We start from the raw sequence: 26,480 nt of genomic DNA, 5'->3' as shown, positions 1-26,480 counted from the left end.
ATTTTAATTGTTCGTTTTCAAGTCTCTATATATAGATATATAACTTACAAGAAGAACCTCAGACAAAAAACAATATGAATCCAGGAAGCTCCTACTCAAATAATTTCCCAACTACACAAATACACTGATCTATTTAGATGCCCCAGTGTGTGTGAAATCAAGGCTTTACAGCTCTTGCACATCTGCATGTATCTAAACCAAACAGAGCTCATTGTTTTGTTTAAAAAAAAAACAGCTGTACTTTCCTGTACATGCTCTATAAAGATCATTCATACGTGCTTTTTGTGTAGTTAAAGCAAAAACATAAATTCTGTCAACACGATCTGTTTTTGCTTGTATACAAGACCTAAAATATTACACTTTTGCCGGTATTTAATCGTACTTTGCCTCACGATAACTGTGTAATACAAGCAATAAATCTTCCACATTCTTCTTGTTCTCCACAGCATCATGCGTGGGTTCGGTCGTGTCCTCACAAGCCGCTGAGAATCCACTTTCCTCCCGGCGGAGAGCGTCACATCGTCCGGTTCCCCCTTTATAGAAGCCCCGCCCAGAAATCAGTCGATGAATTCAACATCGTACTCACCAGCGTCTGACCAATCAGCGCATCGAGGGGGTGGTCTCGAGACGGTGGTCCGGGAGGACGATAACCAATGAAAACGTGTGCTGGTCGGACAAAGGGCTCGCGTCAACAATCGTTGGTTGCTTGAATGGGACATTATTCATGTCCACGCGGTTCGTATTTAAGGAGGTAAGATGAGGCGAGCTAGCGGTTTCCGTATAAAAAGTAACGGGTCCCAGCTGTCTGCACAGTTGATGTGATGTGCCACGAAGCGAGCTGAAGGTGTTTCCTTCCCAACGTCACTTTTCCCAAAAACGGTTACCGCCAGTATGTGCGGCGCAGCTCGGTCCCAGTAAGCTTGTTAAAAAGTCACCGGGTGTCACGCTACCGGAGGCATGTGGATGCGCACGCTGCTGCCAAATCATTCATAACTCTGGTAGCACTGGGTGTACTACTGCCAGCTCGTGTTTCACTGTGACTTAAAATATAATCACAGTTGTTAAGCATTAACTCAAAGAGAAGCTGTCCGGGGTCATCTGGCTACAACAAAAGCAAACAAAGTGTGTGCAAAGACGCACAAAAAAATCGATATATAGAGAAATATAAAAACATAAAAAATCAAAATAGACAAAATAGACTTTTTTTGGTGTGTAGATGCATTATGTACGTGTTTTGCTGTGTTTTTATGTGACTTCGGTCTTGTAAGAAAAACATCATCACTGCCGTTTCTTTCTCTTTGCACACGCCCACCGCCCCTGCAGCCTACCCAAACGACGCCTGACCGGGTACATTAATACGTAGAGCAAGGGGAGGAGGTCAGCTCCTTTTCTGTGTCCCGGTGTACCGAGAGCTGCCGTTTCATTTCATCACCGCCTCCGAGCAGCTCCGTCTTCTCTCTTTCTAGGTACCAGATTTTAGTAGTATCTGGTATTTTAATGAAGAAGTGCCAACATTTTTGATACACATTTCCTCCTCAACGTCGCCTCTGCCTGACTGTGGAGCTCACGCCGGAGCCGTTAAGAGAGAAGTTTAAACCCTAGCTGCTGCTCAGGAGACTGCGGTTACACCGTCCCACACCTCACCTTCGCCGTGTCTAGTTGAAGATTTTTGGAGAATACCGTCCAAAAGTTTTCGGTTTCTTTTTTTTCTGTGTGCCAAGAGGACAGCAAAAGACGCCCGGCAGCATGACTCGGAGATCCTGTGCCATTTACGCCACCGGCTTCATCTGCGCTCATCTCCTGATAGTGGGAATCGCCCTGGTCGTGGCTCAAGTCTTCCAAACCATGATCCACAGCCGCTTAAAAAAGGTAAGTTGGATCTCTTAAAAAAGAAGATTTTTTTACGTTTTCGGTTCATTTGCCACTCTTTACATATGTCACACACGAGGGGTTCAAATGTTAGCGTTTCGTCTGCAGTAGCCAATCATGCACCTACACCTACAGCATCTCACCTGTGATGGCACATGCAGGGTCACACGACCGAGTAAATTGTATAGATTCAACTGTTCACGTTATTATGGGCTGTTTTTTGCTGCATTCTTCCCCTCCAGCGATGCGGGATGAACCCAGAGCCTACCCACCTTCACGAATCCGCAGGATCCGAGGCTTATACATTGTTTAAGTCGCCTTACAATGCTCTGTGATTTCGAGGGTTTTGTTTTTTTTACAAGCTTCAATTAAGACAGGCAATTTAACGTGTTTCGGTTTGTTTTAATGTTTTCCACAAAGACCGCTGTAGGTAGAAATCCCCTGTAACTCCCACACTGAGGGGGAAATATGATGAGGTGAGCTTGTCATGACCTTATCTCATTTCATAATGATTCCTCTTATTTGTTGGCTACCTTGAACAGTTTTTTTTCATCTGTCCCGGCTGGATTCAGTTTGCTTATATTAGATGCGGCTGATTTTTGGGTAAAATGAAAGAAATATATAATCTATCATCAGTATATCATTTCATAACCTTTCCAGTACCAGGCAATGACCTGATGGCACGTTTCTGTTCATACAGGCACCATGCACTGTCTTTTTCAGGTGTTAGGTTTCTGAGAGGGATCATCGGTGGTGGTAGTAGTAGTAGTAGTAGTAGTAGTAGTAATCATCTAGTTTTGGGGGGTGGTCTGCAGGTCTGGAGGGATATGGGGGAAGGGAGTTGAGTGAACGGGCAGGACAGACTGAGAGTGGTGGATCTATATCTCTCTTTGCAAATTGTAGAACTCGTCATTCTTTCTGAAAATCAAGCATCCAACTTGTATAAATCAGGCAAATCTGCATCTATTTGATTGATAAATCCTCACGTCTTGCCAAAGATAATTGGCTCTTTGGTGAAGTAGGTCCTACAGCTGCACGCAGTCCAATCCTGTACATTTCTTAAATTGCAGCACTGCTTCATTTTGTGTCTTTGCTGTGAGCAACATTTTCTTGTGCAATTTTATCTGGGTAAAAATTACTCAACATAAATGCTTAATTTTAGTGGGTTTCAGTTTTGTGTAGTGATTTTACAAAATAACGTTCACTTAAGAAATAACTCAGGCTAAACATTTGTGTTTTACTGTATTTTAATTCAAATTTAGACAGAAACAGCTTTTGCTTCAAAAACCTGCTTTCACCATTGGACTTTTGCAGTTAAGTGTCTGCATGCTTGCGGACTGGTGGGGCATTGGGGTGGGTCAGCCTGAACCATGAATGTCTACTTTTTAATGTAGTTTAGGACATGGATGGGGTGATGGAGCAGAGGTGGTGCCAGTTGACACCCTCTCTCAGATAAAGCTGCTGCTCTCTGCCCTTTAAAATGCCTCACATTCCTCTTACTGACACAAATTGTGTTGAATGTCATCTGCAAATCCTTATCAGTATTTTAAAACCTCTCTGCCTTTTCTTTCCTGCTTCAAAAAACTTGCATCTTCATGTTAAGGAGGAAAAGGCTAAAATCAGCTCAGCAGAAAGGTTTAACATTCTATTTGTTTCAAGTTGGTGGCTCAATAACAGCTGCCTCACTGACATGGTTTCCCCCTCCTGGGGTTAAATTTAGGTCGGGTGGCATTTTTTTCTCTCATTCGCAGTCACGGCACCATCCCAGGGGACCCAAATTAAGAGAGTTAGTCAAAGTTCATCAACAGGGGACCTAATTCTGATGTGGCTGGCGATTACATGAAATGACAGCATAGCTAATCCTCTTTCACCACAGTCTTCCCGTTGAGTTAGGCTGGCTTGTACGTGTTGAACCAACTCCAAACAAATCTATCTAATCTGACTTTAAATTCGTCTCTTTGTAATAAGAAGCAGCCGATGTGTTTGGGGCAAGTCTGCGTTACCTCCAGGCACAAACTCTTGAGTTTGTGTTAAGCTGGGTGTGGAGGAAGAGTCATAAAAGCCACGTGAGGAATTTGACAGACGTCTTGTCCCCAGGGGTATGATTTTTGTTAAGGAGCAACCTCTCCTTATTCCTTGCTGTTGTTCTGGGCTTGGCCTAGCCCAAGTCGTTGAGCTCAGATGACGAAACTGAAAAGAAGAGAACACCCACTCACGCCACTCCTCAGCTGTGTTTTCACCGTAGTATAAAAGCCTCCAAGACCAAGGTCACGTTGGTAAAACTCAAAATGTGGCACAGTTTAAATGTTAAAGCTTCAACGCTGTGGAAGCACAAAGAGAAATTTACAAAAACTTTTATTTTTACAATGCTTACAATGTTTGTTTTTCTTCTTTTGCTGATCAAAGCAGGAGCTTGTGACGCCACACCTTAGTTGTACCTGAAGTTGCTTGGCAAAGGTCCAGTTCATTTCAATTTTTCCACCAGCGAATTCCATCAGTGTGTCTGTGTGCACTGAAAAACCTCCCTGCTTTGTCCCTTGGCTATCTTTTTTTTTATTTATTTTTTTTTTATTTCAAGGTTTTTCTGAGAGATAAATTATGTTAATACAACTTTGATGAAGGACGTTCCAAAGACCTTTGTTCAAGGTTTGGCAAACACAGGGATCCATGCAGGCTGTCTCACAGAAAAAGCCCGACGTTCACTCAAACCTGTTTCGAAAGTGAGACGCTTTCTTTTAAAAGGGAACAAATTGGGTCATTTTTGCTTGTTGTTTTAGCGCGTGGACACATCTTATGATGGTAGCACTCTTTCTCACTTCATGCAGTTTTATTCGAGCTCTTAATTAAGAAACAGGATCTTCAAAACTCAAGAGAGTCTCACTTAAGTACTTCAAGTTCTGTTCTTCCACATACTGGATAGTCATCTGCCTGGGATGTCAGGCTGAAAGTAATTATTCACAATTTCGGTCTCTGAATAATTTACATTGCACCAGTTTTCACAGAATAAATACTAATTGGCAAAGAAACAATTGCTGATTGTAGTCAGGCTTGAACAGAAGACAAAAAGGGTAAAGTCTTCAATCTCATCAACACTAAATCAGCTAAATTTGTCTTTTTCACTCAGTTGTAGTTTGCTTTAATCTTATGTTCCCCTCTTTAATCAGGTGTCTAACTTGATCAAAGTAGATATTTTACCTGACCCCTGTGATAATCTGATATGTGGGTTTTCTTAAGCAGGAAAAGAGGAACTGATGTAACAAAGCTCGGAAAACAATAGCTTTAAGTAAAACAAGATGTTAACCCAAACAGGAAGTGCAGCCACACCTTAAGCTATAGTTTCACAACAGTAAGTGCCTGTGAGAAGCCATAGAGGACTATGTATAGGATCTATAAAGAGCACCGCTCAGCCGACAAATCATTTGAGGAATGAAAGACACAGACGGAAGAGGGTCGTTTCTCCACACTAAGTTTAGAAAACTGGCAGGAATGGGAGAAAAAAAAAAGGGTTTGCTTGTTTTTTCTGGTCAACACACGGTCAACATACTTGAAGGTCTTTAATTTTCTTTTTACAGCTGGCAGTTCAAGTTAATTGTTACCGTTCCTCATGTTCAGCCATGTGGTGTCCAGGTTAATCTTACAGACGGTTTATGTACTAGAGACCTTCATTTTTGTTTAGGTTTTTTCCCATAGGAGTTTAGCCAAAGAATCTGGGAAATGTCTGAAGCTGTTTTCGGCTTTTTTTTTTTTTGGTCATTTTGTTTTTCTGTATTTTGGCTACAAATCTTACCTGACATCCTGCATCCAGTATGATGGCTAACGCCACTAAGTGCAATGTTTTCTATGCGAGTACGTGGGCGGACTGAAAACCCACTGTCAGATTCTTGCCTAGGCTTGCTGAAGTTGGAAGACTGTGCTCAGTTTTTGCTAAGACTGGCTCGCTGTGCTGATGGTTTTTCAGCTGTGAAGGACTTTCCTCTGCTTCCCTCTGGGTTTTGAGGTGTTGGCCCAGCACCAGCTCCTTGCTAAAAGGTGCCATGTGTTCTTTCAGATGGCCCTCTTTGAGACTAGAAAAGGGTTTTAAAAGCACTCCTAATATCAAATGCAGCACAGCAATATTCTCATCACTTCATGCTTTGGGTGATATTATTCCTGTTTTTCCTGTTTTTGAATGTTTTTTTTTCTTTTGTTGATAGGAAATTACTTTAACAGAGAAGAGCCAAGTGTTCGAGTCATGGAAGAATCCACCTCCACCTGTTTATATGGAGTATTACTTCTTCAACGTCACCAATCCAGAGGTGTTCATGGCAGGTGGGAAGGCATCTGTTAAACAGATCGGACCTTATACTTACAGGTTAGTTTGTGAAGAAATTTAAATGCATCTGTAATATGTAATGTTGGAAAAGTGAAATATTTTAGCCATGTTTGCAAAAGCCCTGTTTAAGGAAACCCATCTGAAGTTATTTTGATGTGTGAAATCAAAACAAAAGAAACTTGGAATAACTGACAAATGTCCTGTCCACACCAGGGAGTACAGGCCACGGGAAAATGTAACCTTCCTGGAAAATGGCACCAAGGTTTACGCCTTGAACCCAAAGACTTTTGTCTTTGTGCCTGAGAAGTCCGTCGGAGACCCACAGGTTGACATCGTCAGGACTGTCAACATCCCGTTTGTGGTGAGCGAATGGATTTCTATGACTAGAAGCAGAAAGGTCATATAGATTTTGGACGACATCCAAACGCATGTTCCCAAAATTTTCATTGTAGCATTTTCATTTTTTTGAACGGATAAACAGAAGGCAGCAAGCCAAGGAAGATGCAACTAATGACTCTGTGATCTTATCCACTGTGTGTGATGGGAGCACTCTCACCTTTTGCCTCCAGCCTTCTGATGGTAGCATTGTTCTCTTTGTCCGTCTTCCTTAGGCAATAATGAACGAGCTGAACTCCTACTCCTTCTTCTTGCGAACTATTGTTTCCATGTACATAAACAGCCTGGGTATTGAACTGTTCATGACCCGCACTGTGCACGAGGTTCTGTGGGGCTTTAAAGACCCTCTTCTCACAAAAGTCCACTCCATGAAGCCTGAAGTAGATGAATATTTTGGGCTAATGTGGAAGGTAAGCTCAGCTGCCATTTAACTTTTACTCACTTTGTTGTTTCCAGAGATTTTTTGTTTCTCTTGTTGTTAGGTGTTAGTCACACAAGGAAAAACAAGAGGAAGTCTGTGGTAATGTCATGTAAGAAAATTCTGAATGCTCACATGCTGACGGATGGCACTTTTATTTCCTGTTTATAGAGTATTGTTTGCATCTTGGCGACGCCACAACCACGTGATCCTGAGTGTAGCATTTAGAGTGACTTAAAGACAATTACTAATTTGTTAGTCTGTTTTTTTTTTTGGTAACAGAAAATTTATGTATTTGGCCTTTTTGTGTTTGAACTGATTTCTGATCAGTTTGTTGTTCAAAATATTGATTTAAACTGAAGTTTAATCTTCACTTGGTTACTTGTGGTTGCACTAAAAAATACAAAAGCTGAATTACTTTTTTTTTTTTTTTTTTTTTTTTTTTTTTTGCTGATGTTCTTATAGCAGCAGAATATCTGTTTACCATCCCGCACAGTTTTCTATCACAGCAGCTGACAGAAGTTTTATTGTCTGTCCAACAGAAAAACGGCACCCATGAAGGAGAGTTTGTGTTCCACACCGGTGAGCAGAATTACTTGGATTATGGGAAGATCGACACGTGGAACGGCCTGAGGTAAAAACTCATACAGGGCACTTTCAATTGTCTTTATATAAACTCTTTTATTTTCATTGTTTCTTGAATGGTAGGAAACACTTTCTAGCCAGCAAATGGCTTCCTCTTCCTTCCACGCACCTTACTAGCATTTACTACATTATGCAATGTTCATCCGAAAGTCCAGAGGGGAAAGTCTTTGCTCCCTGGCTTTAGGGGGAGAGGGGTTGCAAAATGGATATTTGGATATGTACATCAACCTTGCACTTTGAATGTGTGTTTAGAGTAAAAAAAAAAAAGTACTCACTTTGATGAAGCAATACAGAAATACTCGGTTTCTGACCCAAAAACGGTCAAACTATACTGAAATTCCTTGTTCGTACAAATATGGCTGCTGTTGTAGTGACTCTGTAGCACAGTGGTGGTATGGGTGTAATCGCAGTCAGCAGTTTGATTTTTCAGCTTGAGAGACCTTGATAATTCCCTGCTTTCTATTCACTTGTGGTATAATACCGGAAATGTGAGTAAGGCCAAATGCCAAAAACATAATGTCCAAAGAATAGCAGCTGTGAGAGATATGAAATATTTATGGGTTTTTCCCCTGTTTATTTCAGCATTTAGGAAGATTGTATTGGTATAGAAGGTGAAGGTTGAGAACGGGTTGCAAAATAATTCTGAGGGAGAATTGGGGTGTGTGTGTGTGTGTGTGTGTGTGGGGGGGGGGGGGGGGGGCGGGGGGGGGTTAAATGAGTATAATTTCTTTTAATATTTGCTTTTTTTGTGGATTGTGGAATTGCAAACTAGAGCAGTACTAATGCTTGTTTGTTTGTTTTTTTTTAGTACAAATTAATATCTGGTTCTTCTTGATCAACAGGGAAATGTCGTGGTGGTCATCCAATCAGAGCAACATGATCAACGGCACCGATGGCGCAGTTTTCCACCCGCTGATAAACAGGAACGAGTTGCTCTACATCTTCGCTGCTGATCTCTGCAGGTGTGCATGCTTATGTGGCTTTAAATTTGTTTACAGGCAAAGCACCCAGTGGGGTGAGGAGAAGAACTTCAACCGAGGTTAATGAAAGGAAATGCCGACTGAGTCGCACAGCTTTGCTTACAAACACACTGATAAGGACAACTTCTGAGAAGGCATCCAGTAGAAACTCAGTTGGAAAGAGTTAGGCCCAGACATGCCAAGATTGAACAGGAAATGAGCGTTGTCATTCTTTATTCTGTTTAGAAGATTTATAAATATAAAGAGAACTATTTTCTTCTTGAATGGCACTTGAGGTCTTTATTAAACCCATCCTGAAGTCCTTAAGTGATGAGCGCTTTCTTTCTCTCCTCAGGTCTATTCATTTAGCCTATGTGGAAGACGTGGAGGTGAAAGGGATTCAAGCGTACCGCTTTGCACCCCCTAATGACGTCCTCATGAGCCCCAAAAACAACCCCGCCAACGCGGGCTTCTGTGTGCCAGCTGGTGACTGTCTCGGCACCGGGGTGCTTAAAGTCAGCGTTTGTCGAGAAGGTAGGAGCACCGAGCCATCCCACCCTCAGCCTCTCCCTTGCCCCAATTACCTAATTCCCCCACACACTGGCCCCATGACACATTTTTGTTTTTCTCCTTATTTCCCCCACCCCTCAAAAAAAAGGTCCTTTCAGTCAGCAACCCTGTGCCCTGGCTGCTATCTGACATTCCCACTGTTTGAGCAGGCCAGATTTTACTCAATGGTTCAATAATTAACTGTGCCGACTGAGGTTGGAGGGGTTATTGAACTATTTTATGGTGGTTATTAAGGGACGTACAGTTGTTCTGATAACACGATCTTAACTGGGCTTTAAGGAAAGATGCTATGCCGTAACCTCTAAACTTTCCTGTTTGTTCATTTGATTAATTACTTTTATAGTTTTATTACTTTTGAGTGAAAAAATCCACACTGTAAGAGTCTTAAATAGGAAATGTTTTATGGTTTTATATTAGGCTGCTGCTGATTAAACTCAGCCATAAACGAACACGATTGGCTGTTGGCATCGCTTCCTGCAATTCAAATGTAAAGGAAACTCTGATGTGGTGTGACATTTCAGCCAATCAACATCAAGGCCTGCCGTGATATGCAAAGTGGTGTCATCCTGAAACTGTCTGAGTGCTGTAACCACAAGAAAAAAAATATTATTCACTGTAGCAGTGATGTGACAGTTACAACCTGCACCCACCTTTTTTTTTTTTTTCTTTTTTTTTTATTGTGTGGGTTTTAGAAACAGCAGCTTTCAAAGGTTAAATTAATATAATAAAAGGAAATTTGTTTAGGCTACAATCAAATGAGATTAAATTCTCAAATCAGATCTTTAGCACAGACTGTCCACGCTGCAAGTGTTCAAGATTTGTGCATGCAGACATCACCGACCCATCTCCATAATTGGAGACTCGGCTTTCCAACGTGACTTTTCTTCCAGCATTTCTTGTACCGACACTTTGTCTGCCAGAGGGTCCAGACTAAGACGAAAAGATGAGGATGTTGCATTTCAAACCACATCTAAATGTTTTTTGATCTGATGTGGAGAAATATTTAGTGCTCAACATTCTCTAAAATCGAAATATGTTTTAAAGAAAAAAGAGGAAAAAAATATCAAAGTTTCGTTTTGATTGACTAAATGAAAACGACTATTTATACGTTACTCCTATGACAGAGCCTCCTTCATAGCACGGTGTTTCTGTTTTGCTAATGCGTCATTTTAAGGAGTAACGTCTCCTTTGCTAAAGGATCGATCACATTAGTTTTCTTGTTTTTAAAGAAAAGCAGCGTTCTCGGCTAATCATTACCAACGCTCAATAAAACCTAAAACACACATTCATTAGCTATCATTTCTATTATATCGTTTACAGTCACGAGTGCATGTTTACGTCACACAAAGCACTAGCTGTTATCTCAAGTTACTACTTTTATCGTTTTTCCTTGACCCTTGCTGTTTTAATCTTTAGATAGAAATATGACTCTGATTTGTTTCCCTCAAGGCGCTCCCATCGTGGTGTCCTTCCCACATTTTTATCAGGCTGACCCCGCTTACATCAACGCCATCGATGGCCTTAACCCCAACAAGGAGGAGCACGAGACGTATCTTGATCTGCAGCCGGTATGTTGAACACTCAGTGCTGTTATCATGACTAATGGTGTGTAATGGACTTCGATCTGTCCTTCCAAATTGGAGTGGTTGCTTTATGATTTTATTTTATTTTATTTTTTTTTTGAGGGGGGGTTAATCGCTCTATTTGTTTTTGTTCGGACTTCATTTTATTTTGTGTTCGGCTCATTATAAGTAATTTTACTGATCAGTGCTCAACACGCATGCAACATTATTTTTTGTTTTCCACTCCTATAAAAAAAAATAATGTTCAGCTATATTATTATTATTATTATTATAGTTTGAATTATTGCTATTGTACTGATCATCCCTACCACATAAACAGGGCATCACTTTAACATTGAGTGAGTTAAATTAAGTCTTTTACTTTTATTTTTTTTTATCTTTATATTTTCATGCACAAGTCACTTTTCAAATTGCATGTGATGTTAAAATAACAGATTTAGCTTTTTTTTGTGATCTACTTTCGCATCAGAATGGCCCCACCACCTTCCTTGTTTCTGCTGACAAATGCTCAGAGCACATACTTGCGGTAGCATTGTGACTCAGTGGCTAAGAGTTTCACTTCCTGGTTAAATAAAGATTCAAATAATACACAAAGATGGAAAGACGACAGCAATTCTTCTGACGATGGGGGGAAAAGAATATCTATGTGATATCATGCGTACAGTAATCCAAACAAGGAAAAGAAAGTTTTCAAAAAATAACTAAAGTATCTCATAGTTTGGAAATTATAAACATATATTTCTCTGATACTGTCTAACTTGGCCTCTAAATTCTGTTGTTTAGTTTTTCGGGGGGTTTTCATGCTTGTTGCTGCAGTTTTTCTTAAAAGAAAAAGAGAAAATTTAACTTCTTCCCCAATTTTTGTCTTTGCTCTCCTCTTCATAGACGGCAGGAGTTCCCATTCGTGCCTGTAAGAGAGCTCAGCTCAACATCATTCTGAAGAGAGTCCAAGGCTTTCCGTAAGTCAGGCTCTGTTGAACTCTGATCCACTGTTTACTGTTGCCACATACACTGTGACACCATTTCAGCCACATGTTGAGCCAGATGTCTCCCCCTGACCTCGCCGTGCTTGTCTTTCTGCCCCGCAGCAAAACGAAGAACATCACCGAGACCATTTTCCCCATCATGTTCGTCAATGAGGTGAGGATCTAATCTTTTAGCACAGCTTAACGTGTTTGACTAACCGCGAGTGAACTGCTTAGTCAGTACTGTCATCTTTCACAACTCTAGACGGCGACTATTGACGATGAGTCAGCAGCCCAGATGAGGTCACTGCTCCTCATCGTGACTCTTGTGTCCAACTTCCCCGTCCTCATCGTGGGCTTGGGCATCATCCTGCTGCTCGTGTTTCTCGTCTTGTTCTGCCGAAACCGCCAGAAGAAGGTAGGGACTGCCACATTCTGCCTTGAACTAATCTGCAGTAATGATAGAGTTACTCTGTTTTGAGGTGTGTGTGCTGCCCACTGACATTATCTCACAGTATAACTAAGTCTGGTAGTTAGACGTTAGTCATAAGTTGCAGTAAACACTAGTCTTAAAGGTTTTGATCATTTGGTTCTTGCATGGACAACAACTTCCTCCACCATTGGAGCTGCAAGTTTAACCCACAGCTGCGTGCATGTTAACTAACACATTGCATGATATCTGCGCAGCAAAGTCAGCATGAGCAGTTTTTCACAATACGAATGGATCACGTGATGCGGGTTGGGTTTTTTTTTTTTTTTTTTTTTTTTTCCCTTGTTGAACATTCCCTAACAGCTGATGCATGTTTGAATTCAGGAAGCAAAAGTTGTCCAACATTTCCTTTCAGTCAGACCAGACATGAATGTAGCGTAGTAGCTGCAGTTCATTGAACGATAGTAGCCTAGAGATGATGTACAACACATGTTCCCCCTGTTATCTCTAACAGTGGAGGACTGCTAGTTTGAAGCCCCAGCTCTCAGATTATTACAGCTTGCTATTCTGTGTGCAGAAGGAGGCCTGCTACATGTTACAGGAATAGCTTGAAGAAATATTTGCTTCTGTTGCTAATCTCTTAAATGAGATTGATACCACTGTGTGCGTCTCTGCGTGGCCGCATATGAAACTTTATCGTGAGGACAGCTTGCCTAGCTTAGCAGAAAAAAATGGAAACAGAAATTTACCTGCAGGCACCTACTTCTCTGGCTTTTGATTACACAATATAAATAATCTGAGAGATTTGGAGATGGAGCCAGGCCAGCTGTGCACCTCTGTGGTAAGCCGAGCACTGTCTCATCTACAAAAGCAAATATTTCCAAGAGCTGTTCCTGAACATGCGCATGTGCATCCAAGTTTATATGATGGCACAAAGAGGATGTTGATGCTTAATTGCAATGTGAAGAAATGTTGTATTAACCATGTTCTAATTTTAATTTTCTGTAACCCCCCCTTTTTTCCTTTTCTGTTTTAGAATGAAGTAAAACGTATTGATTTTACTGAAGCTTTTCATTCTTTTGCTGTAAGTCTTCAGTTTTGCCTTGTTTTCTGTTCTCCTTTTTAATTTGTTATCCACCATCTATCATTGTTATCATTTTAATTATCATTATGGGACATTTTCTCACCTCACAGTAGTTATCATTGTCGTCATTATTATTATTATTATCCCTAATTTAAGTTAATGTTTCTGTGGTGGCTTTGTTTTTGTACAACTGGTGCACATTTGCATTGTAGTGTAAACATTTCAGAGCATTTATTCATATCTTTAATGTTAATAAACAGACTCTTTGCCACTTCTGTTGTTTGTACTGACGACGTCTATCCTCGATTCTCCCCGCGCAGACGGCGAAAGATGACACGGCCTACACTCCGGTCAGCGACAAAACAGACGAATCGTCAGAGACGGCGGCCAACCAGCCAATGAAGAACGGTTCCTACATTGCCATGTCTCCAGTGGAGGCACAGAAGTGTTGATCGAGGATCCCCTCAGGAAGGGGGCTGAGGAAGCAGAACGGGGGTTTCACGTTATAACGGGCGGGTGGGGGGGTTGCATAAACAGTGGGCTCATTTTCACTTCACTTTGGGGGTTGGGGAAAGCAGTTGGACACAAACCCCAGTAATTGTTTAGTCAACAAAGACATTGCTCCTCTCACTGAGCCTTCTTAAGAGTGTCTGTCCTCCTCCACTCTACCTGCTGAGCATGGCCCTCTATGCCTGCTGCAGCACAACCAACAACCCCGCACTCTAATCCTCATTTCTGTCCTGGTTGGCCCTAAAAGATAAAGGGACTGGCCGGGTGGGCTCGGCCAGGACGCGGCTTTCTTTATTTCCTGTAATTCTTCTGAGGGAACATGGTAGCATACATAGGTGTCACTCTAGCACTCTGCTGCATGACCTTCTGAGCAAAAATTTAACGGTTAACAAGACACGCAGAGCATTTTGCATACACGCGAACAACAGTGGGGGTGTTGTTACTGTCGCATTCCTTCTCTATCCTGTCAGTCAGTGTTGTCCGAGGAGGAAACTTTAAGCCAACAGATTAGAAAATCCCTGCAGAGTAAACTCTGAGCTCAGATGACTTGACGGTTTTCCTAGCCTGGTATTTTCTTTTATACGTGGAACAGACTGAGCCAAACCATTTGCCTTTTTCCCTAAGATAATGGAATAGTACAGAGACACACGAACACACACACACACAGGACTTCTAGTATCAGTCAGTGAATGTGTGTGTGGACCTTATCTTACACTTCAGTGTCCTGTTTTCATGGACGACGTGCAAATATTTTTTTTCCCCTAACATAAGCGTGATAAAGTGAAACATCGGAAATCGTTTTTTTGTAATTGCTTCCTCCTTGACTCATTTTTATTTGTCTTTCCCAGAAGAAAAAACACTGGTTTAAAAATGGAATTATTCAGACGTCAGCTATATCGAGTCCTCGGTTGAGACCTTCACTCGTTAGCTGTAAAAGCGATAGGAAAAATGGCACTGAGCATTACTGAACACTTCAAAACAAAAAGGAAGAAAAAAACGAACACCCACAGAACTTACGAGGGAGTCTTGAACCAGTTTTCTGCCTTACAATGGTTCAGCGTGTTCTTTATTTTCGTGCATCGTTCAAATAAGCTGGAAAAATCTTGTACATATGTAAAGGGGAACTGATGAAATACCTCTGACCAAATCCAGCAAGCAGTCCTTCTCGGTGTGCTGAAAGACACTAATCTTGCTCTGGTGTTCGCGCTCCTGCACGTCTACACTGTTACATATTAGAGAAAGCACAATTTGGATTGCTAAAACCAGTCCTCACACAAGCCTACCGTTTTGTTTTGTTTTTTTGAGGGGTGGGGGTGTATTCTTTTCCCTTTGGTCCTGTTATGTAAATGTATTTACAGCTGATCTGTCAAAGACACTGTCGTGTGCCGTGACCACTCGCTGTTCATTCAGTTTGCCAAGGAGCTATAGACATGGAAGGCAAACTCGGCACGCAGCGCTCGAATCACTGTCTGTCTTACATTTCACGTTTCACGTCAGGCACGCCTTCCAGCCCACAGGCGATGGAAGCCAGTGGGGAAGTGAATTTAAGGCCATAATACTGTCTGCGTGGAAAAGTTCCCTGCACTTTGCCTGGAAATTGTGCCCTGTATATTTTCACTTCTTGTCTTTTTGTTTGTGTTTTTTGTCATGTTTTGTCCTGACAATGCAAAGTGGTCCATATGTTAAGAACATTTCAACAGTTTGTCCTGGCTAGTATTGTTTTTGATGGATGTTGTTGTAAATGGACAGCGGACATCCATGCCTCTGTGTTACTTGTGTTCATCACAAGGAGTGTCTTCTTTTTTTGATATACTTTTGTATTTGTTATTGCTGCTAAAAATGCCATAACCTATGAACATGTATCTGTATGTGGGGTCCACGTGTGCTCACATGAAATTTCGGGTTGAACCACAGGGGCTCTCTTTTTTTTTTTTAAACCGACCCTCTGACACCTGAGCACAAGAAACAAAGCCCACAGTTTGCTGCCATTTATTGGAATTAGAGCAGTTACAATTATGAGTACAGATATTTTGTAACCTCTCTTTCATCTGTTGGCAGGTGATATGACCATATCACATGTATCTTTGAGGGTTTTATTAGCAAACAGTTCGCTGGAGGTTCTCAAAAGGGCCGAGCCACTTCATTGTCATCTGGAAGGGAGCCGGAGTCGGAGTTTGGGTTTAATAACACTGTGGTTGAGAGTCCTTTAATGCAAGTTTGGAAAAGACACACATTTGCTTTCTGGTGAACATTTAGATGCCACTCTGTCCTTTCAGACTATGGCCTGCTGCCAGTTAGCATAACTTAGCTTGAAGCTAGGAAACAGAAAAAAGCTTGTCTTGCTTTTCCAGCAGTAACAAAACCAATTCAGCATTTCGAAGACGGTGATCCATTTTGGTCATTATTTAGATGGCACAGACTGAATATCTACTCTAAGAGCACTTAAGCCCTCAGTTGGTCCTTTCTGCGCTGTCCAATGAAGAAAAGCCACGTTAGTTATAATCCATGCTTGTTGCTATTTAGTGGTGTAATCTTTCTTGGTCATGCTTTTCCATTATTTTGAGTAGCTGTAGCCTTCTAAGTCTCCAGAAAGTTGTCCGAGGTGACCACTTACAATGCTGATGGGCTGATTTAGTATATAAAACACCTGTATCCAGCTTTAATTTGTGGTATCCAAGATTTACCTTGCAAAAGTAATTAAAAAAATTAAAATAATTCAGCACACAAATGTCAGGATCCTTCGCATGCCAGCTTTTTCCCTTTATTTCCAGTTTCGGCGCCGAGTTAGACTAACCACCTTTCTCGCTATAGACTCAATGGACAGATAGTGGTATCAGTTCACAAAAGCAAATATTTCCAACAGTGTTGAAGTGGAAATCAATTCACTCAAGGCCTTTTAAGAAAGAAAAAGAAGTCCACACGCATGCGACCTCCACCCTGTGCAAACTCGTGGTTCATCGTTGTTCAGCTTTTTAAAAATATATCGACTTGAACCTGAAAGACCTTAATCCAGAGGATCGCGTTTGTGTGTTTGACCCATCACTCTCATTGCACTGTACTATACTGACCTTTGAGTCCGGTCCTTTAAGCCCATTGGCTCATTCCAACTTGACCAAAGATAACCCCTATAGATCTGCCCCGGCACTGTGTACTCTCCGCGATAATGTTACAAAAAAATACTTTTTTTTCCCCCTTTTTTTTTTTCTCCCCTCCTTCCTTAAACTTGTGCCACAACTTATGTGAAAGTATCTGAGCATTGTTGCAGGAGCTTGAATGAGTGTATGTGCCTTTTACATCAAGGCGAGAGTTAAGAGAAAAAATTTTTTTTTTTCATGTTTAATGGTATTAGTTTTATTTTCACCCAGTGCGAAACAAACAAAAGTGATCCATGCTCTTTGTGGGCAGAGAAAAAAAAATCTCAGTATTATAAGACAAAGCAATACAAAGCTGTGTAAAATAAACTGGATGTTTGCAAGTGGCCACAGAATATTTCAATATTTATGTTGTTTTCCTTTTTCTTTTTTATTAGTATTGTAATATAGTAATTCATTTTGTATTTAGCTTCTTTTTTTTTTCCCCTTCCCTACTGAAGAACACTTAAGTATAAAAGATGGCCCAGTATGCCATACTGGGAACAAAGAGTCCTGTAAAGAGTCTGTAACGATGTTGGGCGTGGTTTAAGTTTTGGGTGTTTGTGTTTGATGAGTATGAGAACTTGTGCTTGTGGAATAATGAATTATTTCTGTCAAACTGGAGTGATTTTTACTGGAAGGCTGATTATCTTGACCTAGTAAAGCGGCGATAATGTGTAACATATCTAGATGAATGAAGCCCTCCTTCAGGGATGAGCACTAGTGCCATACCATCCTTTTTGTTGTTACTGTTATTTTTCTCCCCCATTTCAATATCCTGAAGTCACTAACAGACATTTCCTTTATAGATATACTAATTTGTTTTGCTGCTGAAAATGACAATCTCCCTTGTCATGTTAGGTGCAAAATGATTTCAAAGTAATATTCATTTTTAGTTTTTGATAATTTACACTGCACAGATGTTTCTACAGTGCTTTTGTAAACATTTCTAGTGTATTTGCAAAAAAAAATAAAAGTGTAAAGTTTACACTGTCTTATGTCTTTTGTTTAAACTTCTGCCTTGAATAAGATGAAGCAGTATAGCTATGAGACTTATCTTTGTGTTGATGCAGTTTGGATTTGGCTCAAATATTCAGATTTTAAATCAAGCCTAAATATTGAATTTCTCAAATTTATTGATCAGAATTTAAGACTGAGAACAACCTGAATATTGGTTAATTAGTGACAAAAACTCTTTGCTGCTTCTCAGAATCAAAGATTGTACTCATTAGAGGTGGGAATCACCATACATCCCACGATACGATATTATCACAATACTTAACGCACGATACGATATTATTGCAATTTTTTTAAATATTTTGCGATATTCAGATTCTGTACATAAAGGTAAACTTTATCAATATTCATTTTATCTAATAACAAAGTCTCGCACTAAGTCTTTCTCTCATTTCAGTCAGTTTTATTGTTGACAAACTGAACGGTTTGGACTACAGTCTAGTCCAACTTAATTGAATGCAACCATCTGGTACAATTATAGCTATTCTGAACTATGCAATTTATGAAAACTATGCAGCCCCTTCAGCAGCTGAAGAATTTGAAAGTAAATTAAAACAAAACATGATTTTACATTAAAAAAAAAAGTTTTAAACTTAATTAAAATAAAACATGTCTTAAATTTAAATAAGTAAACTGTCATGTTTATTGCTGCCAAAAAAAGTTAAACACATTTGGACAGTGAAGGAATGTCAGGATTCTTGCTCAGAAAAAGGATCAACATCCTCTAAAGTCAGAGCACAAAAACCTTTTTTGTAACAAAATATCGATTTCTGCTGTCCCTGTATCGATACATTATTAGCAAACAAAATATCACGATACTACACAGTATCGATTTTTTTCCCCCACCCCTAGTACTCATGTACATTCCTCTTGTGCTTATTAGCAAAAACATAGTTGTGAACTACTACTGCAAGCCAGGATGGATCTGTGTTTTTGATTTTAGTGTCAAATGTGAGGCCTCCTGTCTGACAGCTAAAGCCTGGCTGAAACTAGGTTAGGCAACAGGACAATGATCCCAAGAAAATCTATAACAGGATGGCTTAAAAAGAAAATCAAGGTGTTGCAACGGTCCAGTCAAAGTCCGGACTTCAACCTGATTGAAATGCTGGATTTTTAGCAGAGCTGTGCATAAATGAATGCTCAAACTTCAATGAACTGAAGCAACGCTGTAAAGAAGAGCAGGTCGAAACTCGACTCAAACTGAAGTTAAGAGTTAGCCCTCAATCATTGTTTTAAAAAGGAACTTCCACATTTCCCTACCTCTAGAACAAGTTTAGTGTTGCGTGTCTGAATAAACCAGGTTAAAGTCTTGAGATGTCTCCTTATTAATATTTAAGCATTGGCCTAAAGTTGGAGTTTCATGTTGTTTTACTGTGATAATAGACAAAAACAAAAAACAAAAAAACTGTAATAACTTATGACTTAACTAGTCAGTTGTTCTTTTACCAGTACTGTCTTACTTGTAAACACACACACACACACACACAATAACACACAGAGTAACTGCAAAAATAATAGCATATACCAATAATCTTTAATATCAACAGCAGCCTTCCAGCTTTTGATCAGCACCATGGACAACGACTGCAGTCAAAATTCGGAGAAAAAAACACATTCATCATAACCTCACACCATCTTCTTCAACTAGGCGACCACAAGCTTGAAACAAACGCAGCCTTGCTAAATAAGACAACTGTAATATCTATAAGCATGGATCAAAAGCAAGAAGTCAATTAAACGTCCTCACAGACTGACATTTACAACCATTTCCAGAGGACCAGCTTCCACACATAACACACATATGCTAGAATATGAGTAAATATTTTGAACATATAGGTGGTAACAATGTTTCAATTCTTTACAAAAAGTTAAATACAATGAAAAATTATTGACAACACCTTTCCCCCCTACAACTAGCTAATGTGTTCCCAAAACGTTTTCTTTTAAAATTTACCTGCAAATAATGCTTTTTAAATTATTGCTAATGTTTGGTCTGAATCACCATTCAATTCCAAATAATTACATGGCCTGGAGAGTCCACAAAAACATGCAAAAATCATAAATGTGTTGACCTAAAAGGAAGAAAAGGGACGATTAATTTCAGTTTAACTGGACCTGTGTTTTTTTTTCCAAACAAAACTTGATCATAAACTGCAGAAATAAACTAAATCCCAGCTGCAAAAACGATCACACAACCTGTTTCCTCTTAAAATTATGTTTTAAACTTTTAATCTTCTAAAAATCTTTTGAAAATCTCCAACTTGGAGCTTTCTACTTTTCTGTTTAGTGTAACTTCGAATTAAATGCAGCAGCACTCATTAAAGAAATATTGTGATATAAATGGTAAACGCTTTAACTAGAATTTAAAAAAAAAACAAAAGAATTGATGCATAATTGAAATCACCAGGTCTCTGTGTATTTTCCACAAAAGATAGAAATAAAAATTAATTTTATTTTTAATTCAGTATGACCTCAAAGTAGCTTCTGAGCCCATAAAATCACCCAGAAACTGTTTACTGATGTCACAGGGGGAGAAAGAGGACTTCTACATATCTAGGTCTTTTGCATCTTGATGAATCGCCCCTTCTGGACACTGAAGCACTTACGTACTTACTTTTAAGGCACTTACACAGAGTAGAAGGACCTACCTGCAGTCCAGACTTGTCACTCAATTAAGTAGTTGATGCTTTACCCTTTTTCCATATTTACACAATGTTGTTTAAAGAAGAGATGACAGTGTTAAACAAAATTAGCATATATTTTTAAAACACTTTTAAATGTTCCGTTTTCAACATTTGAACTGGGTCATACTTGTATCCTTGTCCCAACATGACAGGACAAGAAATTTCTTCATAACTCTGACTAAGTGTTTACTGTACTGCTAGTCCAGATCAGTTTGATAAAGCATATATCTTTCATTCATGACGGAATAAGGAGCAATGACTCACTTTTTCCAGTACATCCAGTATATTTGGGGAGTTGGGGGTGGGTGGGCCTCCAGAGTCACCGCTCTGACTGTAAAATAGGAACAACTTCACACAAGTTTTCCAAGGACAGAGGAGGTTACATATTTATCCTTCATGTCAACCTGTATCACAGACAAATCTACAAATCCACAAGGACATGGCATGTGTACACAGCAGCAGCCTTGTGTTTATTATTTTGCCTGATGGCCTCGGGGCGGCTCCCTCTCCCTGAGCTCTTCTGAGAATTTACATCATATATTTCTGCCTTCAAGGGGATCATTTCAGGGTCCGCAGGGTCAGCGCATTTTCTCTTTCAGCGGGTAAATTAAATGTTAATTATTTACATTTTTAAGACTTGACTGACCTTCAGTAGAGTTGAGATTATCCTCTGGACTCCTGATTAAGTGATGCCATTGTTTAGCTCCATATACATAAAGCAACTGAGTGTAAAACCTACACTTCTTGTCACTTTACCAACCCAAAATATAAGAAACCACAGTTTCTTTACTTGTACTCTGATTTTATTCCAAATTATGTAAGTTTCTGTGATTCCAAATTACTTTTAAAGTTTCCTTGTTTTGTTTTTGAACAATATAGCCTGTAAAAATAGTTCCAATAATTGGCTATAACAAAAACATGCGCGTTTTCATTGAACTTCAAAGAAAAGTGATAACAGTTTTCACTATTTCTTAAAAACATCAATTAAGATAAAGGTTAGCGAGCAGAGCAAAGACACATTTTAAAAAGAAAGTGAACCACGAGAGAACATCAATATAAAAGAAGAGGATATACTTTCAAGTGACAGTTTGCACATCTAGAGTTTAAAAAGTTGCTAGTGTACGTTTATTTTTACTTGTGTGTGGGTTTTTTTTTTTTTACTTCATTGAAGAATAAAAAGAATGAAATGTTTAAATACTCCGGAGATTAAACGCCAGTGAGACATCAAGGACAAACCATGAAATGTTCTGTGTAGGAACAGTCTACACTGGCAAAATCTGATGAATACGATTGTGGAATTGGTGAATTGAGTTTTGGTTTTGACTTGAAGCAAAACAAAAGCTGTGAGCCGCTGAATTACAGTTACACTCAGTGTTTTTGATTAAAGTGTTTATTCGGTGACTCATTTCTTGGAAACCCACAAAACTGGATCTATCTGTTATCTGTTAATACATTTGGGCAAGTAGACATGGTCAAGACGGCCTCCTGAGTTCAAACTGAGCAGAAAGGAAAGGGAAAGTGATCGGGATTTTCCTACATGATCATTTAGAAAAAGAGAAAATATCCAATGAGCGACAACTGTCTGGGTGAAAACACCTTGTTGATGAAGAGAATGGTTTTACTGCTTTGAGTTTATAGGAAGGTAACAGTAACTCGAATTACCAATAGTGACAACCAAAGTATGCAGACGAGCATTTCTGAACACACAGAAGCAGACGACCACACCTGGTGCCACTACTGATGCTACAATTCACACAGTCTCGCCAAAACTGGACACTGTTTGTGAAAAATCTCAACTTCTGCCGCAACATTCAGACGGTAGGGTCAGAATTTTTGTGCTGGTGGTGGCGTAATGGTGTGGGAGTTTAGACAGATATATTAGGATTACTTGAAACTACACCGAAGTGTCCGTTACTAACTATTACTTAAAAGTATAGTCAACCACCTGCAAATCTGTCATGCCCGACCTCACCCGTCACTACATGCTCCATCAAACTGTGAGTCTTTCTTTCACATGGTGCATTAGGCCAGAGCTCCAGAAGCTTTTCAACTGTAAGACCACCTGCAGACTGTGAACAATACTCTGGGAAAACTGGGTCTAACTGCTTTCTGCTTTGTCCCATTAGTTAGAGGGTCTCTGCGTTGGGATTGGTGGTGGTACCATTCAGTCTCAGTCTCTGGGGGAGTGGATAATGTTTTAAAATGTTTAAAATTGCGATTATAAGATAACTCATCTCAACTCATCATCACTCACATGTTTTTACAGTGAAAACCAAAGTTAATCAATACTGGGCGTGACCATCCTTTAAAACAGGAGAAGCTTTTGTAGGCTCCTCTGTCCTGGAGAACTTCTACAGTTCTTCATGTGATTGGAGAAAGTGCTGACCGTACAGACCGTAAACAAGCTCCACAACCAGCTGCATGACTTTCAATCACATGTTCAGCATTTGCCACAATCGCTCGTGGTGGTCAAGATCATCCCTTAAAACTACACAAGGAATATAAGCGTTAAGTGCTGAACATCTATTTCTCCCATTTTAAGATTTTACTATTCACAGTATGAACCTAATACAACGCTTCATAGGACTTTTAAAGATGCTTGCACATTTAAAAAAACAGAAATATATATTATTCTAACGCTACGTTTGTTTTCTAATTAACAATAAATATATTCCACACATTTTTATTATGAGTCATTTCTATGAAAAATCAGAGTCAGAATACTTTATTGATCCCTAGGGGAAATGATGTAAATCACAAAATCATTCTGTGACTCCCACCTCAGCTGATTTCTTTTCTTTTTTTTGTACCATTTTTCCAGCCCAGAGGTAAAAGCATTTCTGATCCCTCAAAGCTGCAACCAAAGTTTCCCGTTCTTTCATTTTAATTTTGACCCAGAGAACTGCTGCTCATTGGATATTTCCTCTTTTTCGTGATCCTTTCCTGTAAACCGTAGTCACGGTTGTGCAGGAAAATCCCAGCAGAAGTCACTTAAATCGCCTTTCTGCCTCACTTTCATGCTCATTTTGAACTTCTCGTCGATGACTGCAGTCTTTACCTGAATGCACCGAGTTGAACAGGTGTGTCTAATTACCAGCAACATTGTGCAAAAAAGGCAAAAAAAACCCCAAAACAAAACAAATTGTCCTCCTCCAGGTAAAACGTATACACTTCAGGCAGCTCTGGACCTGTTTGAAAATCCACCCACTTAAAAGAGCAGGAAGCCCTGACTTTAAGGGCTCAGGGAGATAATGCGAGTGAAACCTCAAAAATTCACTGTTTGCTGCTGCAGCTCAACTTCAGGGTGTGTTAGCTTTTAATCCTAACATTGTTTGCTTTCCCAACTAATGACTCCTACTCTTGTGTTAATCACCTGTCTCTTAAACAGTGACCACTTTTCTTCAGTCCTGAGAAGCCGATCTGTGCAGGAAAAGCTGTACTCTAGTCTGTTCTGCCCCCTGCTGGTGATTCTGTGAACTCAGTCAATCGTTTAAAAACGATCATATGATTTGACTATTTTTACTTTCTAGTATGCAAGTAAAAAAAATGAAGTGTATTAAATTATACAAGAACTTTATCTTAGTGGACTAGAGACATGAGACCCATCCTTTTCATTGTGTCCTTTCTATTGGTTCTTAGGAGGATAAGAAGATAAAAGATCTGGAGTTGATTCCATGTGTTGAAGTTTCATTTAGTAGCTTTTCACTGGAATCCTCAGTATGAGGACCAAGTAATGGAGGTCACCATTAGGCTGAAAAAACAAAACAAACCTAACAGGAAAAATGTAAAAATTTGAGGAATGGCAAAATTAGCAACTTGGTAAAGTCTTAAAAAGAAGGAATAATAACTGAATTCTTTCCATGCTTAAAATCAGCTTCACAACTCAAGAAAACTCTTGTGGAGTTAGGTATGTTATTATAACAGTTTTCAAAAAGGTGCAAACCACAAGAACAAGAAGGTCAAATTGGACTTTGCCAGAAAACATCTAGAAGAAACTGCAGAACTCTGGAAAAAAAAACAAACAGTGTTTGGACAGAAGAAATCGAAGTTAACTTGTACCTTAATGATGGAAAAAGGAAAGAGAGGGAGGAGAAAAAACAGCCCATGATCCGAAGAAAAGCACGTTGTCTGTCAAACATTGTAGAGGTAATGTTATGGCATGGGCATGTATGGCTGCCAGTTGAACCAGTGGAAACTGGTGTTTACTGATAATGTGACAGCTGATAGGTATACATGGACAATAACCCAAACAATGCAGAAAATGAGATATTCTTCAATGGCAAAGTCAATCACCTGAACTCAACCCAATGAAGCTGTTTTTTCAGGTATTAAATACAAAACTGAAAGCAGAGAGACCCACAAGCAAACAGCAACTATAGGTCGAGCAGAGAGAAAATAAAGCATTTAGTAATGACCAAGGTTTCTAGAATTGCCATTGATTGCAAGGGGAATTTTGAGTTTTATGTTTGCTCTTAAATAATAAGGATGAGAAATAAATGAATAAAAAAATCTGCTACCTTAATTAAACAAATTAGAAACTAATTGCATACCTTCAACTGCAACAACTGAACATTTTTTCCACATACGTCTTAGGAAAGTAAGACATGACTCACTTTTTTATTTACAGGAAAGGTTTTACATGGTCAACATACTAGAAAAAAAGACAGTAAAATTCACATTCACACAGACTCACTGACTCTTTTAGTTGCAATTGATAATACTCAGAAATGTGGAACAACAGATTAAACTAAAAAAATACATCACGCCTTGAAGGAACAAGTCCTGCACAATGTTGAATTTACTGTTAAAAAATGATCAATCATTTAAACACTACTACTATTTAGATGCTTAGCTTACCATGAAGATTGAAAACAGCTGTCCTGCTCTGTATGCTCGCTCAGGGCTCAACAGTTATCTTGAAATGCCTCTGGCCACCTGTTCATGCAGTTATTGCAATGCAAAATTAAAATGAGCTTTAATTTTAATGGTAGTGGCAGGATTAAAAACTACATGTATGCAATTAGCAGTCCAATCTGATGAAAACGGGTTAAAAAGCTTTCCTTAAAAAGCTTTTTCCTTTCCCGAAAGTTAAGTTTCTGATGCCATATTTGCTGTTGTAGAATTTTCCTGTAATTCAGGATTCATTTCAGGATTCACCCAGGACCATATTTCTTACTTTAATTCTCACTGATGAAATAAATTACTCCCGTCTGCAACAGGCCTAGAAATGTTTATCTTTTACACTGTATAAAAGAAACAAATGTGTTACTGATCTTCAGAAGATATCACCCACACAGATATCATCTTACATCTGCTGAAATATCAAGTTACTTATTTCTAACCCACACTGAGTCACTGCAGTGTTACAAAACAATGTTGTGAATATGTTACACTTACAATGTAAAAATGTCACTTTTGATAAAGTAACATTACACTACTTTGAATTTAACATGTTAGTAGTATTAGTAACTGGTTATTCTGTGAACATGTAGCAATGAGTGTGTTTTTAGGGTGAATTTAGGTGACTTTGGTTTCCTTTTAGCGAGAGCAGGCGAGCTGATACTTTCCATTTCCTGTCTTTATGCTCAGCTGAGATAACATAATAAACATAACTCCCAAATTCTCAGACTACACCTTTAAACTTCAGAAACTGGAGGTAGATATACATCCTATGAGTCAAATGAATACAATCATGAGTTCTCCGTTCTGGACGGGTTGGGGGCTCGTTTGCTGCCCGACAGGAGGAGCAATCCCACCGCGCTCACAGAAAATATTATCAGTCCACGCGACATTTCAAGTGCTGCTACTGCTAAGGCACCAGTAAGTTGCAGATATTTTAAAACAAATTCTCCAGGATTCTTCCCAGATGCAACTCCTTCTGACCTCCTGTATACATCTCAATCAACA

At 39.5% G+C, this 26,480-nt stretch overlaps 1 protein-coding gene across 2 annotated transcripts; it reads left to right on the top strand.

The window, feature by feature from the left end:
* Window positions 1-979: 979 nt before the first annotated feature.
* Window positions 980-17,860, top strand: scarb2a (scavenger receptor class B, member 2a). Of its 2 annotated transcripts, XM_006790051.3 has the most exons (13): window positions 980-1,869; window positions 6,063-6,220; window positions 6,395-6,542; window positions 6,793-6,987; window positions 7,538-7,629; window positions 8,483-8,602; window positions 8,955-9,133; window positions 10,619-10,737; window positions 11,638-11,711; window positions 11,841-11,892; window positions 11,983-12,135; window positions 13,184-13,231; window positions 13,552-17,860. In XM_006790051.3, the coding sequence occupies exons 1-13, from the start codon at window positions 1,747-1,749 to the stop codon at window positions 13,681-13,683; spliced, it is 1,593 nt and encodes a 530-aa protein (XP_006790114.1). In that variant the 5' UTR covers window positions 980-1,746; the 3' UTR covers window positions 13,684-17,860. The 2 variants fall into 2 exon arrangements, with proteins under 2 accessions (XP_006790114.1, XP_035763195.1); XM_035907302.2 differs by lacking the exon at window positions 13,184-13,231 and having other exon boundaries at window positions 1,324-1,869.
* Window positions 17,861-26,480: the final 8,620 nt, after the last annotated feature.

The sequence above is a fragment of the Neolamprologus brichardi genome, chromosome 12 (genome assembly GCF_056152115.1).
Source record: "Neolamprologus brichardi isolate AB-2024 chromosome 12, ASM5615211v1, whole genome shotgun sequence".
In the NCBI taxonomy this organism is placed as follows: domain Eukaryota; kingdom Metazoa; phylum Chordata; class Actinopteri; order Cichliformes; family Cichlidae; genus Neolamprologus; species Neolamprologus brichardi.
Note: the sequence above shows the minus strand (reverse complement) of the source record. Positions and strands in the feature narration are given on the sequence as shown.

Excerpts from the sequence above, each read along its gene's own strand:
- scarb2a (XM_006790051.3), top strand. The coding sequence starts at position 1,747 with ATGACTCGGAGATCCTGTGCCATTTACGCCACCGGCTTCATCTGCGCT. Across the intron at positions 1,870-6,062 it reads TCCACAGCCGCTTAAAAAAG|GAAATTACTTTAACAGAGAA; the intron begins GTAAGTTGGATC and ends TTTTGTTGATAG. Across the intron at positions 12,136-13,183 it reads GCCGAAACCGCCAGAAGAAG|AATGAAGTAAAACGTATTGA; the intron begins GTAGGGACTGCC and ends TTTCTGTTTTAG.